Source organism: Mytilus trossulus, chromosome 11 (genome assembly GCF_036588685.1).
Source record: "Mytilus trossulus isolate FHL-02 chromosome 11, PNRI_Mtr1.1.1.hap1, whole genome shotgun sequence".
Taxonomy (NCBI): Eukaryota; Metazoa; Mollusca; class Bivalvia; order Mytilida; family Mytilidae; genus Mytilus; species Mytilus trossulus.
Genome location: NC_086383.1, coordinates 51,189,015 through 51,214,757, shown reverse-complemented (window position 1 = coordinate 51,214,757; position 25,743 = coordinate 51,189,015). Strand labels below are relative to the sequence as shown.

The following is a 25,743-nucleotide window of genomic DNA, read 5'->3' as shown; positions in this document are numbered from 1 at the left end:
AAGTGTTCAAATCAGTTTTAATGCTTTCATTTCTAATTCTTTGTAAATTCAAACAGGGATCTACATTGATTATGTGTACATACATTTTGTAATAGTATAGTAAAAGATAAAAACTTTTTGTCCCTACTTCAAATTTCCATTTCCAGCATGAAATATTTTTTTTATCTCAACGTTAAATAGCTATAGACAGGAAATAATTCATTGTTTAAAGGAGTCTTCATATATCTGTGACAATTTTATTACTTTCAACCCATGTACTGTCAACTTTTATTGGGGGCTGTTGTTTTAGTAATTAAATTTTCACACCTAGCAATGCCAGGTGATAGGTAAAAAGGGGCGCATTTCATTTGCGCCAATTTTTAAAAAATCAAACCTTTCATTTGCGCCACAAGGTTATATATCATTTGCGCCAAAAAAAAACACCTTCATTTGCGCCATTTTACAGGTATGACAGGTAATATAACGGAAAAGTTAAATATTATTTAAGATTTATTTTGTTTTTTGTTTGTACATAACTCCCCCTGGATACATGTGTGAATTCGTACTCATTTCTAATACAAAACTGAGAGTTATCAAGATTATAATTATATATGTAGTGTTCACATGACCAGTCCAGTGTGAGGTGTCAAGATGGACATAGTCAAATCTGAGACAAAAAAAATATTTGAGGTGTTGGTAGTGCTAACAAATGTCTCAATAATGTACTCCAGTGTATAGTGCTTTCTTTTCTGTTTTTATCAAGGTTTTAACATTACTTTCATGATTTTACCAAGGTTTTATTCAGGTTTTAACATTACTTGGATGATTTTAGCCTAACTTGTATGATTTTATGATAACTGATTTCTGAGGAATATGTTTCTTCATTATTAAAAGACTTTTTGAAAAAAATATGTTTTATACTATTATTACCTGTATTTCTGAGGAATATGTTTCTTCATCATTAAAAGACTTTTTGAAGTTTTTTATGTTTTATACTATTATCACCTGTATTAACCTGTACTTACCTGTAATATTGGCGCAAATGAAAGATTTAGTTTTTGGCGCAAATGAAATATGGTTTGTGGCGCAAATGAAAGATTTTTTTGGCGCAAATGAAATGCAAATTGGCGCAAATGAAAAGCACCGACCCATGGAACTTCATTTACAATGTACCTGTAGTTTTATTTACCTTTAATTTTAATTACCTGTAAAATTATACATTTTGAATAAAAATTTATTGATTAAAACATGTTGAAATAAAATATGAATTTGTCTTAGGTATGCAATTTCATAATTCATAAAAACTAAATTTTAAATCAGTAAGAATAAGTGTTATAAATGAATAAAACATATCAAATTTATTAATTTTATAAGCTGACACATTATATTTGACTTTTTATCAAGATTTTACTTCAATTAATAGTAGAACAACCATGAAAATTTCAATTGACCAGTATTTGCCAGTATTGACCACTTTGGGAGTATTGTCCGGGGCGGTAAATACCGGTAAATACCACTGGTAAATACCGGGGGTGGTATTTACCGCCCAACCTTGAAGTATTGTGTATACATTGTAAGTTTCATTCCATTTGGTTGAGGCAAACTTAAGAAAGAGAACAGAAACGAAAAATTCAGCAATTTTTCCTTTTGTAAGGGGCATAATTCTAGAACAGTAAAAGTGACACCACCAAAAATCAATCTTGATCTGTATTTTGTGGTAATAAGCATTGTGTATAAGTTTCATAACATTTGTTTGAGGCAAACTTAAGTTAGAAAACAGAAACAAAAAATTCAGCTTTTGTAAAGGGGCATAACTCTAGAACGGTTAAAGTGACACCACCAAAATTAAACTTGATCTGTATTTTGTGGTAATAAGCATTCGATCAGTATAAGTTTCATAACAATTGGTTGAGGCAAATTTAAGTTAAAGAATGGAAACCAACTTTGAGACGTACATGTTGAGTTAAGCTTTTTTCAACTGATTTTTATAGTTCGTTCTTATGTTGTACTGTTATACATGTACCACTGTTCCAGGTTAGGGAGAGGGTTGGGATCCCGCTAACATGTTTAACCCCGCAACATTATTTATATATGTAACTGTCCCAAGTCAGGAGCCTGTAATTCAGTGGTTGTCGTTTGTTTATGTGTTACATATTTGTTTGTCGTTCGTTCGTTCATTTTTATTTTTTTTACATAAATAAGGCCGTTAGTTTTCTCGTTTGAATTGTTTTACATTGTCTTATCTGGGCCTTTTATAGCTGACTATGCAGTTTGGGCTTTGCTCATTGTTGAAGGCCGTACGGTGACCTATAGTTGTTAATGTTTGTGTCATTTTGGTCTTTTGTGGATAGTTGTCTCATTGGCAATCATACCACATCTTCTTTTTTATATGTACATACCTATGGACGGACAAGGATAAAGCTAAATGCACCCTCTGCTACGGCGGGGACATAAAAGCAGAGAGGGAAAAAGACAGAGAATATGAAAAAATTAAAACCAGAATTTGATTGATTGATTGATTGTTGGTTGCCTAACGTCCAGTGGCAAATATGTCATGCATATTCAGGACGAACGAGAATTTGAAAAGTCATGCTTTAATAACATGCTTATCAGATTTCCCCTGCCCTTGGTTCTCCAGTAAACATGGTAAAGAAACTTCTGAAATAAATTTAATTTTTGCACAATTTGTAGAAAACACCGACAATCACATCTTTCTAATTAAAAGTATATACAAATTGTTACAATGTATTAATTTGTTGGCAATTTAATAGATAAAAGGGACACCTAATCATTTATTATAAATACATGTATTAATTAGTCATTTCTTCGCTGGTTTCAAAACTTATAAAATGACAGGGATGTATCTATACCATGTATTAAACCATGTACATATGTATACTGGCCATCATTCAAAAAACATTGCAAAATTGCCCTTCACATGTCTTTTGGTTGTTTTACTGTTGGGTTTCTGTCTTATTGAAGTTAACCATATACATGTGTACATCCTTTTATTCACACACATAAACACATATCACAAACATCCAAACAGTTAAAAATTAAGAATCATACAAGCTTACAATAAATTACTTCAATTTTTATTGTGAAATTCAGGGCAAGTAACTTTTTTCTCGACAATAAAAAATTTAGTTTTACTTGCCTAGGGACAACTACTCACAACAAATATTTCCACAACCCTGTTAATTTCTGTCAATCATATTTGTTTTTCATAAAGTGTTTTGTTATAATTCAGGCCGTTTGTTTTTTCCTTTGAATTGTTCCTCATTTTTCAAGTCGGGGCGTTTATAAGCCAACTGTACAGTATGGATTTTTCTCATTGTTGAATCCTTACCGTAACCGTTGCCTATGTTTGCTGACATCCCCTTCATATGAGTTGTCTCATTGCCAATCAAACTACATCTTATAATATTGTCATATTATGACATTATCCTTTTATAAAAAAAACTCAACATTCCCTATTATGATATTGCATAACTCAATCAGTTAGTCTACGTTTAAATCTCAAGTTAAGGGAACGACCATTTAACTTAAAGGGGGGGGGGGGGGGGGGGGGGGGGGGGGCTTATGGTTTTTTCCTAGATCCCCAATTTGATGAAAAAAATATTCTGTTCAAGAAGATGACAAAAAAAATATTCTGAATCCAGATTTTCCCCTTACCTTATAGTGTTAAATATTGAAAAAGATAATTTGATTGATAGCGTTGAAAAACATGAAAGGTAAATAAAATTGTTCAGGCTTTGCTCGAAAAAAAATTCGGACACATACCCCCATACCCCCCCTGTTTTTAAAGTTGAATGGTTGCTCCAATACATTTTTAAAAAAACACCACTTTAAAGAATGACTTTAATGCATGTTTCTTGATAATTTATTTACCCTCAATTTGTTTTCTTCTTGTTTCTTGGTGCTAAATAATCAGGTTTGTGGGATGAACACGTTTTTCTGGGGTCGAAAAACCCCACAAAACTGGGGTAAAAAACTTCGTTCATAGTTAACACATAAACTGTGAAAATGCGCACCATGTCAGCTGTTGTGGTAATTTTTTTTTACTGTGTAAGAACAGAATAATTAAGTGAAGATATAAATGAAACTATCTTATGGTGATTTGAAATATAGTTTTTAACTTACTATATATTTTATAGAATACTTTGCTAATCTTATGGAAGAATCATACCTTTTGAGTGAATTTGTTAAAGTAGAGATATGAAAGAAATACAAGACATAGCTTCAAATCGACCATTCAAGGACTGTTAAGTGGAGACAACTCGTAAAGTTTAATAATTGATATGAAAACTTCTATGCGATCACAATTTTTAGAAACTTGTTTATTTCTTTGCATAAACATAGTAAATAGGTCGTTATATACTGGTAACGAAAAATTTTGATCAATTCATATTTTTTTGCATGTCGACTGTCGTTCTAAAAGAACCATTTTTTTTCGAATAAAGTCTGTTTTATTTTCACTTACTTTTCTGTGTTCTCACAATATCTTGGTTATATCTTAAAGTATATCTTAACAAAATCGTCTTTTTTTTCCATTTCTTTCACAATTACAGGAAACAGACTTTTTTTGACAGGGGGCGCGAAATCTGGTGCGCATATATTGTACAACTCGTTTCAGGACTTATTTCTCCGGAAAATCTCATGATAAATATATTAGACAAGGTTGCAGTCGCAGTGGCGGATCCGGGTTGACGTAGAGGTCGTACACTCTCCCCTTTGAACGAAAAAAAAAGAGTTCTCATGTTACTCACGATTTATATGTTTTTTACAATAAGTTGTCAAAAAAAAAATCGGCTCGCTCCGCTCGACGGTATATAAATTCCGTTTTTGGAAATATCTCTCTTAGTTTCAAAAATCCTGGATCCGCCCCTGAGTCTAGTATACTAACTGCTTCATAGAATTGAATTATTGAATAGCTGATCTTTAAAAAAAATCAAAGAGCTGATAGCTCTGAAGTGGAAGAAGGTTAATAAAAAGTAACTTGAATTACCATAAAAGCAGGCCCACTTACCCAGGCTGCTTTGTTCCATTATTGTTAAAATGTATTTTTTTCTTCAAACAAGAAAAGGTCATAAGTACATGGATTTCCCATCTGTACAATCATTTTCTATGTTCTGTTGACTATGAAAATTAGGTAAAATCTTTAATTTGGCAGTAAAATTAAGAAGATTATATCAAGAGGAACACATGTGTACTAAGTTTCAAGTTGATTGGATTTCAACTTCATCAAAAACTACCTCGACCATAAACTTTATAACCAGAAGCAGGATGGACGGACAGACTAGAAAACATATTGCCCATAAATTGAGCATAAAAATAGTAAGACTTGTTACATACCCGCCAACTTTTGAAAGTTCCCATATGGGTTTTTAAAGGTTACCATTTTAGCGACGTATTTTGCAAGATCTGGATTGTCTAGAAAAAGTGTCATATTTGTATGATGAACTTACATGCCTTTTCCTTAAGTCTGTTTGCATGATTCTACTTATATATTAAATCGGTAGAAAAAATATACATGAAGCTAGGAGACCAGGGTTTATTTTCCAGATTAAGAATATTAGATGCTTGTTGAAATTTCCAATTTTGAATAATGCACAAAGATGGACCTTTAACAGGTTGGGAACAACACTCCAAATGAGGGTAACCTAAATGGAAGATCATCACAACCCACTGTAAAAAATGAGCACAAAAAAGTCATTTATATTCATATTATTTGATGAAACTTTTCCCCAAGAACTATGCATCTATTAAGTACTGAATTGTCAAAACATCATGTTTTTATCGACATAAATTTTGTCGTAAATGTGACCAAATGATGTAGAAATTGTGTTTTTCTTCAAATTTCCATCAAGTTGTAATGTTTATAGTTCCCTTATTGACTCTCTATTTGAATAAAATAAAATAATAAGAAGAATCTGTTTCTTGTTTTGTTTTGTTTTTGACAAATGATTGTTCACTGCTTGCAAATAAATCATTATATTTATATATCTGTATATATTTTTGGTTCATGTCTCCATCTCCTTATCATTTGTAAATGTTTAGACAAATAAGAAAGAAATAAGCTCCACATGTATATTTGCAACATCGTAAATTAATTAAAAAAATAACACACACTAACACTAGTACTGCATGGATTTTAAGCATTATGAAAGTCATATTTGTAGAAAGCTTAAAAAGACTTAAATACAATGTAAAATATATCGCTATTTCTTAGCTTACACAATATAATCTAATATATACTATCATTTACAGATATAAATTTCAAGATTTTACTAGGAATTAATAAATCTGACAACTAGACATTTAATTAGTCTAGTTGTACATATTGTATGTTAACTTATAATCCTGAAGAAACAAATTTATCATATAAACTTCAATGTAATCCTTGAAAGGAGGTCTAGATTGCTAAAATAATTTATAAATTTTAATTTTTTTATTTGTCCAAAATCATTTAAATTCATTTAATCAACATCATTTTATGATTATTTGATTAAAATATTAATCATTTATAGTCTTTTAACAATTTACACCTTTAAAAGCAAAATAACTGAAAACAGGCTAAAACAAAGGGAAGTAACAAAAAAGTATTTCAATATTCCCTATACACATCGTTTTGATTAACACAACGGCAGTTAGCCGGAGGTAAACATCGTTGATTACCAGTATGTTTGACACCCAAGCTGTCAAGTGAAGCCATATAATTATACATCTTCTTTGATGTTCAGGTAAAATTCAACACAGGTGTCAATTACACCCGTACAGTAGTAACCCGAATAATTCAGTCGTTATATTCCGCTGATCTACGATGGCTACATTAACGCCTGAACGCCTTCGTCGATAAAGTCCGTCAACCGGAAATACCACTTCGCAATGAAGCATTTAGTGGAATACCATATCCAGCACCAATATTCGAAGCAATCAGAAAAAAAGAGCAACATTGTAAGTGATACAATATTTTTAAAACATAAATTTGTCTCAATGTACATGTACATGTAGATATGATCAATTTTATGAGAAAACAAAGTAAAAAATTATGCTGTTATTTTAGGCCATAAAAAAGATAATGTTTGTTTGATCTAACCTTCTAGACTGCCTGCTCAAAATCTTTTTTTTTCCTGATCTGAAAAAGTTCTTTTTTTATCAGATAGACATGGAGACTACAAAACATTTAACACTTTTAACTTCTCTTTGTCAAAAAAAGAAAGAAAATGCCTTCCTTAATGTACCTACCCACTGTTTAAAACTTTGAGAAGGGTTTGGACAAACCAAAATATTTTCAAGTGTGGCCTTATTAAATAATTGATCAATTGATAAAAGATACTGCAGGTAAAATTAAAATATATAAATCCATGTATATTGTATTCTTGGTTCAAGCGTTTATTACCTATGTTCTATATATATATAGAACATATATAATGAAACAATATTTGTATGTCTGCACACTTAAGTTAATAACAAACTTTTTTTTTTTAAAGATTCCGTTAGGCATTTTAGAGAAAGACGAGAACATCATGGAACAGATGATTGAGATAATGGAACACCTGCAACAGTATGTGCCAACAACAGAGAACGGTAAAATGATACCATTACTTCTTGGTGGCGATGCATTAAGTGTAGAAAGGGGTGATGGAGCACAGAGAGCCAGGCAAGATGCAAGGACACCAGAGCAAAGGCTAGATGGATATGTTTGGAAAAGCGAGGACTGGCATGGCCACATAATATCATTACAGGTAAGAGCACACTTTTTTCAGATTGGTAAAAATGTAGTCATATAGTATTGAAATCTTTTACTAAGTATTCAGTATTGAAATCTTTTACTAAGTATTCAGTATTGAAATCTTTTACTAAGTATTCAGTATTGAAATCTTTTACTAAGTATTCAGTATTGAAATCTTTTACTAAGTATTCAGTATTGAAATATTTTACTAAGTATTCAGTATTGAATTCTTTAATACTAAGTTTAATTTTTTTTTAAATTTTGTATGTCACTTTGAACATTATATTTGATTAACAAGCCGAAATTAACTTTATGTTTTATATGAGTTTATGAAATAATGCCTTTCTTTACATAATTATTATAGCTTTGTGTAATTCTCATTATTACAGGAATCATTTAATATGCTGTTCAAAGGCTCATCATCTGGTGAAAGAGGAACATTGTTCCAGTTAAAGAATATGCTTGATAGACGTGGAGTAAAATCAGAGGTAATTTGATGATTATTCAAAATATGTTAATTAAAGGAATATCATCAGACACAATAGCCCAATAAGATAGGAATGTACGTAATTTAGGTAGTTTAAAGAGAACACTGTAAAACTCCCATATCACAACACTTATATATTACTCGGACAATTCTTCACAGACTGTTCTGACAGTAAATTATATTATGTTACGGTAAAAAAGGAGATGTCTGTGTACATGAATGAGACAGCAATCAAACAACAAAAATCTCTTAAACCTAGATGGCATTAACCTCATTTTTACAATTCTTATTATAACTTAGTGTCATTATAATAGAAAAATATTATTACAATACTTTTTCTTTTAGTTATTTTTTTTTTTAGTTTAAACATATTTTATTTGTTAAAGTACAAATTGGATAAGACACAAGTCAAACAGACTTATGAAGTCTTCTCCATTTAACATTTATAGCAATATAATACAAAAATATATGTATGAGCATGCATGTAAAGAATGGTATATCTAATTTAGTAAATATATATATAAATATGGATCAAAAGACGGAAAATTGAAGATTGAAGAAAAAGAAAACAATAATAATACAGAAAAAATAAATAAAAATAAAAATATATAAATGAATAAATTATTTTGAAAACAGAAAAAAAAAACCAAAAAACAAAAAATAATAAAAAAACAAAAACCAAATTAAAAAAAATAAATAAAAAGGACAAAAAAAAGGGAGCAGAAATCTTACTTAGATGATGATGTGTGTGCGATCATGGTTTGCTACCTAGACAATTTGAAATCTTTCCGAACTTTTAATAAACTCAAAGACATTTTTGAAAATGTTTTGGTTTTGCTCTAGAGAAAGAAGACAACTACCCGAGGTAAGAAGTTCTATGTTAATTTTACAATCATTTGGAAGCCAGCGAAGACTTTCAAACATTTTATTTCGTATGTCTGAATATAATATACATTTAAAAAAGAAATGATAGGAATCTTCACGATTAACACCACAGCGGCAGGAAGGGTCAGAAATAATGTTGACCCTATATAGATCATAGTTTAAGGATGATGCAAAACATCGAAGTTGGGTGAGAATTATATTCAATTTTCGATTTCCAAATTCATATTGCTTCGGTACAAAAATATTACTCTGAGGATAACGGTTTTTTAGTTCAGTTTTAAATTTATTAATTGATTCCACATCACGAGTTGAATCATCAAGATTATTCCAAAGACGTATGGTTGATGGAATAAAAGAATCATTAGTTAATGCTAGTCTGCAGAATGGAATTATGATGTCATTTCCATTGCGTAGAGGATAGACCGTCATACTTTGTATTTTTTGGGGAATTAAATTTGACAAATATTCTGGAACATTGTTATTTTGAATATTATAAAACATTTGGATTTTTCTTCTCTCTCTTCTTTCAGCTAATGTTTCCCATCCAAGTTCTTCATAAATAACCCTTGAGCTTGTGAATATAGGTAAGCCCGTAACTATCCTAGCAGCTTGGAGCTGTAATTGCTCCAGTTTTTTGACATAACCTACCCCAATATTATCCCAAACCTCACTTGCATACTCAAATAAAGGTCTTATAAAAACTAAATAGAGTTTTTCTAAATTTTTCCTGCTCAGTTTATATTTCAACTTCCTTAGCATATTTATATGTTTAGACGTGCTTAAGATAATATTATCAACGTGGGCATTCCATTTAGCATCGTTGCTAAATGTAACCCCTAAATGTTTATGCATATTTGTAATAGGTATATTTTTACCATTGAATATAAAGTTCATTTCTGGGGTTTCAACATTAGAAAATAACATAATTTCTGTTTTATCTGGATTAAAAGACATTAACCATTTTTTGGACCATTCGTTCAGCTGTTCTAGATCATGGTTTATCACAGTTTCTATCTGAAAAGCATCACGATCCGCACAGCTGAACGATGTGTCATCTGCGAAGAGTCTGCACAGTGAAATAAGTCTTTCTGCAATATCATTTATATATATTATAAAAAGTAATGGTCCAAGGACCGACCCTTGAGGAACTCCAGCTGAAATACTGCAAAGTTTTGAAGAAGATTGCTTGATAACCACCCTTTGTTTTCTATCACTTAAGTAGCTTCTAAACCATTTTAACAGATTTCCATTTATACCATAAGCCTTCATTTTATGTAATAAACCATCATGCCAAACTTTATCAAAGGCTCTAGAGAAATCGCAAAAAACAAAACAACTTATCTCTTTCTTTTCAAGTGAGTTCAATATGCAATTATATATTTCTAACAGTTGGTGAACCGTTGAACATTTAGGAAGAAAACCCGATTGATACTCATAAATTAATTTAAATCTTTGTAAGTGGTTGTAAACATATTTATATACAACACGTTCCATGACTTTGCCTATGCAACTTATGAGTGATATAGGTCTATAATTTGAAGGTAATGAACTATCCCCCTTTTTAAATAAGGCTATAACATTTGCAATTTTCCAGCTGGAAGGATATTTGCACTGATGCAAGGATTTATTAAATATAATACATAATGGAATTGCAATTTTGTCGGGACAAATTTTAAGCATCTTATGACTAATGACATCCGGGCCTGACGCTTTTTTGGGATTTATAGTTTTTATGATATCAACAATTTCACTAGTACTAATCACTATATCATTCAATAAATTGTTAGTTTTTTTGTCGAAATCGGGTAATTGAGCATCAACATCTGCTAGCGATGAAATGAAACAAAAATACTTATTTAGAATGTCGCATTTCTCGTCGTCTCTATCGGCGAACTCCTCAAAACGATTATCATTAAGAATATTTTTTAATGGGGGTATGTTATTAGATCCTCTATTTGGCTTAATCAGCATCTTCATAATTTTCCAATAAGTCTTAGAATCTGAAGCGTTATCTAGTATTATATTTTCCAAGTTTTTCTCAAAATTTTCTTTCGCTTCCTTTTTCATATTGTTCACTTTATTCCTCTGTTTCTTATATTTATTAATATCCGTTTCTTTTTTAGATTTAATTGATTTTTTTCGTAACCTATCCCTTATTCGAATTGCTTTTCTGATATTACTGTTAAACCAGTGTTTGTCATTACCACGTATAGTTACTATTTTGGTTGGAATGCTCTCTCTTGCAATGCTGAGGATTTTTTCAGTGAATATAGTGACCATTTCGTCTACTTCCTCAACATTGGAAAAGAGTTCATTCCATTCAATTGCATTCAACATATTTGAAAACTTTTCAACATCTGTTTTTTCATATAACCATATTTCCCGTTTAAACGACTTTGTTTCGGACTTTGGACATTGTAAAAAAATAATAGAGGCATCGTGATCACTGATGTTATCAGGTACATTCAGTACATCAGAAAAAGAAAATTGTATAGCATCACTTAAAATGATTGGATCAAGCAAAGTACTACTGTGATCAGTTACCCTTGTTGGTTTATTAATTACGTTTTTTAAATTAAATTGATGAATTATATCATATAACTTATTATTATTATACGAAAATAAATCTGAATTCAAGTCTCCAGAAATCACAATGTTTTCTGTATACTGATAACCAAGTTCTATAGCATGATTTAGCCGTGTCCAATATTCAACACCTGACCATTCCGGTCGATAAGTACAACATAATAAAAAAGTTTGACCTTTACCTCTGATCTCCACCCAGATAGTTTCGTCAATGTGGTTTTCGAGTACACCTTTTCTGGTGACTGACATATCATCTTTTGTATAAATGAGTAAGCCTCCTCCGGCGTTATTACGATCTTTACGGAATATATTTTGTGAAAATGAATCTATCATTAATTCTTCGTTATTTATGTTTGGATCTAAGTGCGTTTCAGTGACTGTAACAATATCAAACTCTTCTGCGAAATTTTGAATGAAATCAATCTTATTTCGTAAACTACGAATGTTAATATTGCATATTGATATGGAGTTATCAGTTTCACGAGAAAAATCGTTTTCATGTTCAATTGGACCAGGATTTTGTTCAACGCTTCCAATTATAAGGATAAAATGTAACACAAATAGAAGGAATAAAACATTTATGTTTGGATCAAGGCTTTGAAGAAGCGACAAGGAGACGACGAGAAATGAACAACGACAATTGGTAAGTAGAATTTCCGAAAAAGTTTCTCCGTTACAAAAATTATCTGATCCGGAAAAATGAAATTTACCTGAGTTAAATAACCCTATGGCTAACCTGTATTGTTCGATACAGTTACCCATTAGGTAAAAGTACAACAAACAATAACATGTTATAAGACAGGTTGCCATTCAGGTTACACACAAAAAATAGATCACACACATCATCATTCAAAGTCATACAGGTATTAAACATATATACACAAAGAAGATAAAAGTACATTGTAAAACACATTAAATTGAAGGAAATAATTTTCGACTCATAAAATGGGAAAATGAGTTCACAAACAAAATTTAAATATAAATTCCGGGTTTTTTTTTCTTTTTTTAACAAAACTATTCAATACTTTATGCTATTATCTATGGCAAATCTCTTTTTTGATTATTTGATTTTGATCAAAGCTTTAATATATAAAAGGGGTGTTCTTTAGCTGCACATGAAATATACATATAACATCTGATAACATGACTTGAAATTGATTTCCTACAACTATGATAAACTCAATTGCAATATTTGATAGCAGTATAATAGTTTTATACAGGTATAAATTATTTGGGACAATTATAAGTTGTTGTTTATTTAAATTTGCTTCTTGTAGAAACTATAACTGACATACAGATGCCATTTCAAATATTCTTTAAACGAGGTTTCAAGAATTATATATATTTGATTAAATTAATAGAAAATAAAAGAAATACCAACAACAAAATCGATATTAGGAAAATATGTCAAATGGAAAAAGAAAGAAAAACGTATAACTTGATTTTTTATATACTATTTTCTCATTGTAACCTAGTCCTATAATATAAGACTCCGGAGGCCCACATCACCTACATTCAACGCTTTCTGTATTTTTTTTTTTTACTATCAATGTTGAACTCCAGATAAAAAACGTTGAATGCAAATGACATGAACCTCCAGAGTCCCATACCATAGGACTTATTGTAACCCGAGTTTATGAATTTATTCAGACGTTTTAAATTGTTTGACACATTTTGATGCAAGTAAGTTATACTAGATTTACTTGCTAGCAATATTAATAACACATGAAGCAATTTTATGTACATTAGAGACATTTAAAGAACAAGTGACAACTGTCTAAGATACATTATATTTACACTATTTATGTTTTTGTAATCTAATCTGTGCCATTACTGTGGTTCTCATCGCTGTTCTGATTGGTGGTACTTGGGGATAGATGTTGATTGTCGTCGTCTGTGGTTGTATCAAGAGCTGTTATGTCGTCATAGTTTTTGATTAGTTTTTTGGTGCCTCTATCTGTTGTTTTGGCAAATATGCGACCATCGGATGTCCAGTATGCGAAAATTTTATGGTTATACTTGAGATCGGCTAACTTTTGTGTAAGACCAGTTCTATACTGTGTTAAGTTTTCTGTTATGAATATGCCATCTGCATCACCCTTTAAGGCTTTTTTGTTTGTATAAACCTTGCTTCTTGTACGATATGATAGAAATCTTACTATAACCTGGGATTTGCCGTTTTTTACCTTCCCTATAACATGGCTACGCCCTATATCGTTGACAGTTAGATTCAAGCCAAGTTTGGAATTACAGACTTGTAATATATAAATATCAGTGTTAATAGGGTGAGGAATTTTACCGGTACGGGGATCGATAGGCACGCGGATATTATGAAAACGCAAACTTGTTCGGCGTGAATATTGTTCTTGGTTTTCTAATCTGGTTTCAAGATCTGCAATTCTTTTGAAGAGAGTGCCAACTTCTGTATCAATTTCATTAACAATTTTGGTGTTACTTTTTACACCTTCGTTGACGTTTTCGACATTAGAATATAATCTACTAATTCTTATATTGTCAGTGTCAAGTCTTTTGCCATTTTGTTCGACTAGTTCAGCTATCGGTTTTACTTGCTGATCAACACACTTTTTTACCTCCTCTTCAATCATTGAGGAAAAAGATTCACCTATTTTTTCAGCAAGAATGGGTACAATTTTATTAATGACATCAGGGCTAGACAGGGCCTCTAAAACTTTATCTGCAATACTTTTCCTTGGTGCAGGTATTTTTTTTTCTATTTCTCTAAGATCTCCCACTGAGTTACGACGTCTTATTTGACGTGTTGTTTGCTTTTGTGTTCCTGGGAGAAGCTCCGGACTTAATAGTTCTTTTCGTTTGTTTGATGGTTTAATTGCTGGAGTGTTAAGAGACATTACAGGTTGTGAACTACAAATCAATGGTTCTGAATTAAGTTCATTGTTTTGATCCGTGGGGGCAGCCATGTTGTTTGTCCTTTGTCCTTGAATGTTGACAAAGTTATGTCTCGATAAGTAAACAAAAAATTATTATTTGGCTGTAAATGTTTGTTTAAAGCATACAAGATTCACTCTGTTGTTAGTGTATTCAGTTTTGACCCGTTATATTTTAGTTATCCATCGTATTGTCCCATTCCACAAGAGAGATTTTTTACACGTCCATCTATATTAGCGCATGCCCAGGACCTCTATATTAGCGCATGCCCAGGACCTTTTTTTTTTTACCCCAACAGGTGACAAAAGCAGTGAATGATTGCAGAGAGTTTATGAGATTGACCACTCAAGGTTTTATACTCCTAGCTGCATTACAAGTCCTTGGAGTAGACAACTTGATTGAATTCGATAATCATGTAAATAATCTTGCAACAGATGAACAAAAAGCTGAATTAATGGAACACATTGTTCAGACTATTGTTGATCGTTTCATTAAGACGGAACGGTTTACTCTAGATTGTGATGAAACAACAGAGGACAACACTCAAACAAATAGAGTGCCATGCGGTTATCCTGGTTGTCCAAAATCTTACCTGTTGGATGGACTGTGTCGTCGCAACCATAGACAAACTTGTCAATATAAAGATTTAGAAATATTACAGCCATATGAACCAGTCGCCAATGAACCAAAGACGAAGACGAAGGAAAAATCTATAGAATTCAAGACTGACTATAAGTTCAATTACACATGTTGTGTTCTTCGGGATGGTTTGATGGACTGGTGTAGAGAAGACTCGGCCAAAGAGAACGATGGTGATCGCCTTTTTCGAATGTGGAAATTTGATATGCTTAGGTTTTCGAATTCAAACCATACAAAATACCACCTTCTAGCCTTCAAACTTCAAGCACAGATTATGGCAACATTACCTCCAAGGCTTGCCTTTGAATTGAAACATAATCGGTCAATCAATATTCATGGTGGAAAAGGTGGGAATGTACCAGGTGACCTGGCCTTGGAATTCTTTAACATGAGAGCCAAGGATGCTTTGCATGCGCTGCATGGAAATCTAACATCAACATCAATAAAACGTGTTGGTAGAAGCCTTCAAGGATGCAACGATATAATGGATGCATATGTAAATGGTCTAGGGCATTATTTTGGAAAGCCTTCAAATTCAAAACCATCTTTGAAAAAGAACATAAACATGATTGTTACTCAACTTCAACCAGAGAAACTATTCAATGAAATTCCAGGACGTTATCACAAATCTTTCCAATGCATTCCATTTGATCCACTTTCTGACCTGAAAGGGAAGACTTTTAACAAATGGCTAACAGAAAAGAAGGAAATGTACGCCAAGATACAGAGACGGAAATCCTATTATGTATGAACAAAAGGTGCTTAACTGTGATAAATTGTTCAATGGTTGCTTTGAAAAATGTTGTATACATACATGTGGATATTTAATTAAGTTACTGTACTCCATTTTAATCATCAATTTGATGTTCAATCTCAGGAAGCTTTATATTAGGTTGTGTTTTTTTTATTTATAACTTGTGCTTTTTGTTGTTTTAATGAGTTGAGGGCAGCCCATTTTTAGCATGTTGAAAGTTTTTTTTATTCATTATTATTTTGACCTCTAGATACTGCCAAATGACTGATTCTGGATTGTGTCTCTTAAAAGTATGAACATATCATTGTCAGCTGTATGGCTTTGAATTGAGACTTGTTTTATTTATAGTGCATTTGTTTGGTAAACGTTGGCTTTATTTATAGTGCTTTTTTTTGGTATAAAAACACATGACTGGTTCATGCATGTGTTCCAATTTTTTAAGTTAAACATGTTTATTAGTCAGCCTAGTGCTAACCATGTCATTTCTTCTTCAGTGCATAATTTATCATTTTCTCATGATTTACTTAGAAATTTAAAATGAAAACATCTAATGTGCAATATGACATTTTCTGTGCAATAACAGTAGAAGTAATGTTATTTTGATTATTATGAAGTGAAAAGTGCAATGTAAAGAAAATTGTGATATTTGTGTGTGCTATTTTAAATCGTTGGTATACATGTATAATCTTTGGTATACATGTACATGTATATGGTAGAAACATTGACTGTCCACCAACTCTGGGTGTCAACAATATTAGAATTTCATTTTTTATGTTTTTATAGTTCGAAAAGGGTAATTGTTCCGAAGTCATGTGATTTTTTTACCTTGTATGTCATGTATGTATACTGTTTAAATTTCATTGTTTTTCATCTGTTTATTAAATTATTGTCACTTCAGCTTGGAAAATTTCAAGCAATAATAAACATGAAAAGCAGTCTTAATCATGTTTTGTTACATTTTATTGATATAATCAGCCTGATTGATATTGTTTGCATCACAAGGTTAAATTGGTGTCTTTCCAGCTGTAGTTATCTTGCATATAAAAATGAAGATGTGGCATGATGGCCAATGAGACGACTCTCCATAAGAGACCAAATGACACAGAAATTAGCAATCTTAAGGCACTGTAGGGCCTTCTACAATGAGCAAAGCCAATACCACATAGTCAGCTTAGTTAAGACAGTGTAAAAAAATTCAATTGAGAAAACTACCAGCTTAATTTATGTCAAAAAAATTAACCAAAAAGAAATAAGTAACATAAACAACCGCAGCCTATTTTTAAACATATAGAGATGATACAATGTATGATAGTCAAACAGACAACTGTCCACCAGGGCAAATAAGGTTGATTTAAGCATCATAGTAGAGGACACCTTTAATTTCAATGTAGGGATTTCTTGTTGTTCAGATTATTTTTGTTTTGTATTTTTTTGGTTGACATGTTCATGATGTTTGTCTTTTCGGTTTCTTTCCTTTTGGTGTTGACAACAATTTTAATTTTCCCTCGCCCTCTGTATCTTATGTGTAATTAAGGAGACTCCTAGCAACCAGTTTTTATTAGTGGAGGATCTGGTGGTGTTTTAGACTTCTACTGGTAGTACGTGTATATTTGTTGGTGACAGCAGATAGAAATAGGAAGATGTGGTGTGAGTGCCAATGAGACAACTCTCCATCCAAGTAACAATTTAAAAAGTAAACCATTATAGGTTAAAGTACACGGCGCCTTGGCTCACACCGAACAACAAGCTATAAAGCGCCCCAAAATTACTAGTGTAAAACCATTCAAATGGGAAAACCATACATGTATTCTTTGGTTCTTGCTAAATATTTTCTACTTTTAAAGGTACATAAATTCTTGGTACATGTATTTAGAAAGGACGCAAGAATATGATGAATATAATATAATGGAGGTCTATGTAGTAAACATTAGGTGTCCTATTTTCGATGTTGGTTTTCTTTGCGTCATTGATTATACATGTTATACATATTTAGCATTGTTTAGTGAAAGTATAAAATGTAATCCTTTAGGTTCAAAGGAATTTATGACTGAAGATCCAAGATTATTCAAAGGTCAATCAGAACATTTAATATGTATGAACTTGGTAAACTAATGGTCTCAGTTGAAAACATACCACATCTCCTTATTTGTATATACTAATTAAATATATAAGAAAGAATAGATTGAAGAAACTACATTTGTACATACAGTTTATTATATAAACACATACATGTACATGTTTGAATCTATAGAGATTAAATTTATGATTACAATAATTATCCATTGCAACATGAAATGTCCCTTTTCTTTCGGATACTAGTCAGTAAAATGAAACTTTATAATACTCAGACACTTTAACATGACACTAACAAAATCGTCATAAAAAAAAATGGAAAAATATTGTCAGTCCTTGGAACCTTTAATTTTGAAAATAAGCGTTACAGGGAAAAAGATAATCCCTTCAACACTAGTACTCTAATGGTGATTTGAAAAAGCAACTTAAAAATAATTTAACATGATTCCTTTTTTTTATTAAATGTGTTTGTTAACTAGTACTGATTCCCTTTGTTGACTGTAATACATGTATATACATGTATTATCCTAATTCCTCAATTCATGTACAAGTATATTTACAAATGTATCTTCACAAAAATTGTTTTAACAGTTTTAAAGGTTTTCTATTTCTTCTATCAGCAACAGTATGTCTTCAGCATAGTCGTGTTTTGAAAGCCCCAATTCTATCACATCTTCAATACACATAATGGTATCAGAATGAGAAACTATATCCTCTATTAACTGACAATCAAAGTCGTGGATGTTGCTGGGATTTTCTTCACATATAACACTTTGGTAGTCTTGCAAATTAAGTTTTAATAATTTCATTTGCTTATTGGTGAGATACCGTACAGCAAGTTCATCACACTCAACAGGTTCGCTTACATTTACAAAGTCAGCATTACATCTGGGTATGAAACAATTGGTACAATTGCACTGCTCTGAACACAAAGAGCAGCAACAACACAGATCTTTTTCAAAGTTCGATGCCTCTCTTACTGTTCCCAAACTGAAATGGTCATTTAGAACTTTACGGATACACCCTGTAGCACGACAAAACTCCCTCATAGCATCAGTTGATCTGTCCTTAGCTATGTCTATACCTGAAAAGTACAACACACAGACACACTGTCTACCGTCTCTTCCACCACGACCACTTTCCTGCGAATACTGCTCCAAACTACGAGGGGCACCCCAGTGAACAATATTTTCAACATCAGGTATGTCAACGCCCATACCAAAAGCCACCGTGGCAAATACCAGACGTAATTTACTGTCCTGTTTTGGGAATTCAGACAGCACTTGCTCTTTATTTTCTTCTGTTGTGGAGCGATGGAACATGGCAATGAGTCTACTATCAAAATTCATAGCATCATCAATGTTAATATAAAACTGTTCATACAAGTTCGCACATGTCGCTATATTTCTACAATAAATTATTGTTTTCTTGGCATTTTCCTTGTTTTCTAGTAAGTCTGCAAGGATCCAGTGAAGTTCATCTGTTTGTTTTCTTGATTTCTTGATCACATACGTAAGATTTTTTCTTTCGGGCAACATACATACAGTTTGTGTCTCTGATTGGCACATATCAAGGTGTTTAATTATTCTTCTTTTCATTTCTTTGGTTGAAGTGGCGGTCATTGCTATGAATACTGTTTTATCTGGAACAATGGAACGGAGGTGAGCAAGGTTTCCATATTCTGGTCTAAAATCATCACCCCTAAAAAATAGTGTACAAAAACCATAAATATTTGTTATGCAAAAGTAGACCTATAACTTATAATCATACAATGTTAAACAGTGCTTAATCATGTTAACCAAATACATGTATGTCAGCAAAATGTGTTTTATAAATGTAATATTATAAATATATACCAAATATGGAAACAGAAATATATTTGTTTAGCCTAATATATGACACATTTAATGATTAATTTTGACAACTGTCTTCAGCTATATTGTACATGTACCTTCCTTTTTCACACAATCATTTTGATTTATTGGTCTGTCTCTATTTTTGGTGTGTGTGTACTTTTTATCTTTGTACACTGCTTCATGTAGACATAGTGTTTGTCCATCATTAAATTCCAGATGGGGGAGGTGTTTAATGATCAATGCATTTAAATGGAACATGTGGTTGGAACCCTCCCCTTTTTAAAATGGCTGGATCCTCCCCTGAATGTTGTATTGTATAGTCTTTCAGACAAAGTAATAGCCCTATCTTAATCATTACCGTGATAACTTACCATTCTATAATGCAGTGAGCCTCATCAACAACAACAGCAAGGAGGTTGTCGTGGAATACTCCAGTGGTAAAGCAACGTCTCCAAAACCCTGGTGTCAAGGCAGCTTCTGGGGAAGAAAATACCAGCTGATATTGACCCTCTCGTATCAAATCAGCAATGTTTTTGTCACTTTGACATTCTCCAACTAAAGTTGCTAAAATTCCCATCTTATTGAGTTTTGAAACCTGATCTTTCATCAAAGACTGAAGCGGAGAAATAACTAGCACTGTACCAGGAGTGTCTCTCACAAGACCGTGAATCTCGGGTAAATGGGTGTATATTTTGCTTTTTCCATATCCTGTCGGTAGGACAATGAATGTATCTTTACCCTCCATGATGTATTTTATCGACTCCATCTGTTTTTCTTTAAATTTAAAGGCATATTTCATCTCTATTGTTTTCAAAGCATTACTGACATCCATGTTGTTTGTTTATATTTAGCGGCCGGAAATTGTTTTCTTTCATTTGCGCATACTCACAATCTTATCGTCGCCGATTGGCTCTCTCTTACAGAGAGCCAGCGACGCGACCAATGATCACTAAGAGTTCAAACCCTCGTGTGGGAGAAAATCGGACACGGAAAGGGCTTGAATTATTCGAGTTAGTACAGTAGTAAGAAATTATCAAATATGGCGTCTGAAAATTTTCATTCATGAAATATTTCATTCACGGGAGTTTTTTTCTCCTAAACGGGAGGACGGGAGGAGACCCTTGAAAACGGGATGTATGTTACGAAGGGCATCTTATTCACATGACAAAGGAAAACCATGAATAAAGACAACACTTTATATATCCTTTTTATTTATATAAAAACAAAATCTTCTTGTCTGCAGGATTGCAAATTCGTAACTTCAAGGGCGAACTTGTAAACAGGGCGAGTTGTCCCAATACCAAATTCACGCATGCGTAATACAAATATCTACAGTTAAAACATCCTGTTACAAGTAAACAAATAACGTTCATGTGGATGAGATGAAATCTAATAATTTACATAAATAAAAGATTCATATTTACGATCATAGTGATTGTTTTACAATCATGATTTACAAATTAAATGATTCAGATGCCTACTCATGTGTAAAAATCGGTGTAAGGAATGTAAGTTGTTTTGAAATTGTAATACACGAAATGAATGCGGAATACAGAGACTCAATGCCAAGGGTCGGCCCCTTAAGTCTTCAGAAGACTTGACGTCTTCTTCCACTAAAAAAGCCCCAATGAAATGCATCATGGACAGGAGGCGGCTGAGAAGTTGGATGAGCCAGTCCTTCATTTCTAGATAATAATCTTTAATTTTTCTTACTTTTTGTCCATGTTTTGCTATTCTTTATATTTTAGCTCCTCATTATTCCATATCCGTTTTTTGTCTATTTGTGTCTATTCTTTTATTATAGATTATTATCTATGATTTTGTCCATTATTCTATATTATGTTAACCCAACCCACACCCTCCTATAGATGGGCGTGTTTTTTGTTCCTCGGCAGTGAGCCAGAAAAGGTCAATTTCTGTTTGTATTTCTTTGCATTGGGAATATCTTCTGTCTCTCCTCTCCATCTTCCTTTTAGATATGTAGTTTAGACGACAGAGGCACAAAACAAGTGTAAATGGCATTAATATGAATAAATTTATGAATGCAGATATTAATAGAATGTGTGCTGAGTGATAAATGGTTTTATGGTAAGGCAGCCTTAGTAGAACATCCCTGTAGGGACGATAAGCTGTATGAATATAAAAACTAATAATTTGGAACCAAATCGAAGGACTAACGAGGTCTGCCCCCTTGTTGTTTTAAGCTTGTAATAAATTTAGATTAAGTATGCTAATTAGACATGTGCGCAGAAAAAGTGCGCACAAATCTCAGTGTGTAATTTTAAATTATCAGTGTGTATTTTTGAAATCTCAGTGTGTAATTAACAATTCTCAGTGTGTGTTTTTCAATTTGTTTCATCTCAGTGTGTCTTTTTAAGATCTCAGTGTGTAATTTTGAATGCTCAGTGTGTGTTTTTTTAATTTTTTTAAATCTCAGTGTGTAATTTCGATTTCTCAGTGTGTTATTTTAGGTTTTTAAATCTCAATGTGTATTTTTTTCGAAAAAAGGGTTTAAACATAGTTTTGACGAGAACGGCTTGCCATACAAACAAATAAAAGAAAGGACATACATGTTAGTTAGACCCAAGCTTGAGTACAGCTCTTGTGTCTGGGACCCTCACAACAAAAAATCAAAACAATCAAATTGAGATGGTCCAGCGAGGAGTTGCCCGCTATACATGTCATAGATACCACAATACCAACTCTGTCTCAAATATCCTCGAACACCTACAGTGGCCTACATTACAATTGAGACGAGTACAGACAAGACTAGTGGTTTTCTATAAAATTACACACCAACATTTAGTAATCTACCCTAAAGATCTTCTCTTTAAATCAGACAACAGAACAAGACATAAGCATACCAATCACTATATAAACAAATTCAAAGCAGTAAAGATTCTTACAAATTCTCATTTTATGCGCATACAATAGTACAATGGAATCGACTTTCAACCTCAGCAATCCTTTGTACAACAGTTGACGGCTTCAAAGAGCAGATTTCTATATCTTCTCTTTCGCAAATATACATAGGATAACAATCCACAAAAAAATTTAATCCAATCACTGTTATATATTTTATTATATTTTCTGTTCACCAATATAACGTAATAATACTGAAAAGTTTATTCCTTTTAAATTGTAAATAAGCCACGCATGCAACAGCACGTACTAGTCAAAGTTCTGACTGAGTGCGGAAATAAGATGATAGATATATTTATCACGTGTTTAAATTGATTAATTGATTGATGGTTGATTATTTTTAAAGTCCAGTGACAAATATTTCATGAAAGTTATGGAAAACACGAGTTCAAAAGTCAGGTAGATAATATAGATAAAAAGGAGGTCTGGTATGGTTACAATCCATCACAGTTCAAATGAAGTGGATTTAAGCAATTAAAGGCACACGTTCGGCCTTCAACAATGACAAAAACTCATACCGTATAGTCGGCTATGAAGGGCCCCGACATAAAAAATGTGAAACAATCTAAACGAAAACTATAACGGCCTTATTATATATAACAAAACAATTTACAAAAATCAAATATGAGTTAAAAGACATGAACCAACGACAACCACTTAACTACATGCTTCTGATTTAACACAGGCACATATTAAAAACATGTTTGTGATTGCACAATCCTTCTAATAAACTTCGACAGTGGCGTCTTAGTACAGCATAAGAACAAACTTTAAAAATCATGCAGATGCAATAGGATGAACTCAAGACCGATACGAGACACACAAACAACTAACTTTAAGACAATAGAGAGAAAGCAACGACATAAGAGTATATTCAGCCACTGAGAAAAATTTCAACACCCCCACCCTCCAACACTCAAAAAAAAAAAAAAAAAAAAAAAAAAATGTTCTCTCAGACTAAAGTATTTTATTTATGAAATCAGTACACAGTCTATATTACATGTTTTGGTAACATTTTGCATACAACTTTGCCTCGTTTAACTACAACTAAATATGGGGGGAAAAGTAAAGCATTTATCTGTTTAATTTTCTGAAACATTACGAAAGTTATCCTATTAAAAAAGATGTACATTCGTATAGAAACCATATTAAATAGACGAAAACGTACATAAATTTGTCTTTTAATAATTAAATCGCCAGTCACCAATGCATAGATTTTTCTCAAAATTGGTATAATTGTTGATACATATATTTCCGTTTTAATGATAGAAAACAATAACACAGTTCAAAGTTCAAATTTCAATTTCTAATGTCCGTCTTCCTACATGTTACTTCTTGTATGACGAGAGGTTTCCGCTTTTCCGAGAATTACCTCTTTTCTATATGTCATGAATTGAAGTTAAACTGATTTGTATAATTGAAAAACAAATTTTGACAATCATGTAACTATAAGTTTTCAAAACTATAAAATTAACGCTAATTGATTTTCGCCTTCCCTGATAGGAGAGACTTCAGCAAAATAAGTCATTCTTTTCCTGATATTGTCGCCAATGGATCTTTCCCATATTGTCGCCAATGGAGTCTTCCGTTTTTCATTGTGATTTTGTGTTTTTCAAAAATCATCATAATATTAATTTCATTTATATATTTGCTTTAGACATCCATTGTATGATCATACCTTTGTTGAGTCCTTCTTTAAAAACTTTTAATAATAATAGTAAATTTTTAAGGTTCTAATTTTCACACGGTTAGAAAAGGCCTTTAAGCATGGTTCTTAAAAGTTGAAAAAAAATTCTTGCATTTTGAAGGAAAATGATCATGCTATCATACAACTTTATATCATATTTACCTTTCTGAGCAGCACGTTAGAAAAATCGCCCTGTTGCCTAAAAGGCCTCAGCTCGATGAGTAATGAACACAGGAAGAGAAAATATTTAGTGAAAACCAGACAATATAAAAGCACTGACGTACTGTTAACTCGGAAGACCCCATAGATATTGGTTTATTTCTTCGTCTGTCTACTTGCATAGTACTTGGAACTCATCAACCACAAATACTTGAACTGTATATTAAATTGATGGAAGGGGGAGAAGGGTTGGATACATTGTTTTAATTTAGGTTTTTATTTCGTAATTTTGAGAAGAAATGTAGAGCTATTGAGATCATAACAAAATTAAAACTGATTTCTCTCTTTGTCTAGTATAAACATTAAATGAGATTTCTTCGCGATACATGTATTATCAATTCTTCCTCGTTCAGGCCCGTACGCTCCACAGAGAGTCAAAAAAAAAAAGAGTCTACAAAACCAATTGTCAGATTTACTTAAGGTTTCATAAAATGTTAGACTAATATGTCTAGGTGAGCCATCAATCGTTCGTTTGTGCATTGGGGTCTATTAAGGGGTAGTTTTTAGGGGGTGAAAGAAGGGAGGGGTTAACTATAGAACCCTATGGGATTTTATTTTTTGAAAATTTTCAAATGAATATAACTTGAAAACTTTAAGTGATAAACACACACAGTCTTCAGAAATGACCAAGGGACAATAAAACAAATCACATGAAATAAAGGGAGAATCCCTGGAGGTCGTCCCCATCCCATTAAATTTGAGAATATGCTTTTATCTTGTTAACGGTTAAAATCCCCACCCCTAAACCATAAGCATTCTTGAATGGGACGATAAAACAAATTTAATGAGATAAAAGGGAAGTCCCTTGGGATCGCCCCACCCCGTTCAATAACAAAAATGAAATTGGTGATGAAATGCACTATATATTAGAATTTAAATACTTTGAAGAACACAGGAAATATTGTCTGTCACATTATTATTTGAAAAATGCAAATATTGTAAAATACAAACAGATTATGTCTTCAAAAAACAAATTAGAATTGATTAAACTATGTAAATTCATAAAGATTATTC

At 32.2% G+C, this 25,743-nt stretch overlaps 3 protein-coding genes across 3 annotated transcripts; 2 read left to right on the top strand and 1 right to left on the bottom strand.

The window, feature by feature from the left end:
- The first annotated feature begins 6,867 nt into the window (after window positions 1-6,867).
- LOC134690140 (uncharacterized) lies at window positions 6,868-8,211 on the top strand. The gene is made up of 3 exons (XM_063550116.1): window positions 6,868-6,936; window positions 7,473-7,727; window positions 8,104-8,211. Exons 1-3 carry the CDS (start codon window positions 6,868-6,870, stop codon window positions 8,209-8,211), a joined length of 432 nt encoding a protein of 143 aa, XP_063406186.1.
- Window positions 8,212-14,969: 6,758 nt separating this feature from the next.
- LOC134690457 (uncharacterized) lies at window positions 14,970-16,535 on the top strand. The gene has a single exon (XM_063550429.1). The coding sequence runs from the start codon at window positions 15,034-15,036 to the stop codon at window positions 15,967-15,969; it is 936 nt and encodes a 311-aa protein (XP_063406499.1). The 5' UTR covers window positions 14,970-15,033; the 3' UTR covers window positions 15,970-16,535.
- Window positions 16,536-18,201: 1,666 nt separating this feature from the next.
- On the bottom strand, window positions 18,202-20,783 carry LOC134690456 (ATP-dependent DNA helicase RecQ-like). Its single transcript, XM_063550428.1, has 2 exons — window positions 20,273-20,783; window positions 18,202-19,746 (listed from the first exon to the last, which is right to left on the bottom strand). The coding sequence occupies exons 1-2, from the start codon at window positions 20,731-20,733 to the stop codon at window positions 18,639-18,641; spliced, it is 1,569 nt and encodes a 522-aa protein (XP_063406498.1). The 5' UTR covers window positions 20,734-20,783; the 3' UTR covers window positions 18,202-18,638.
- Between the last annotated feature and the right edge of the window lie 4,960 nt (window positions 20,784-25,743).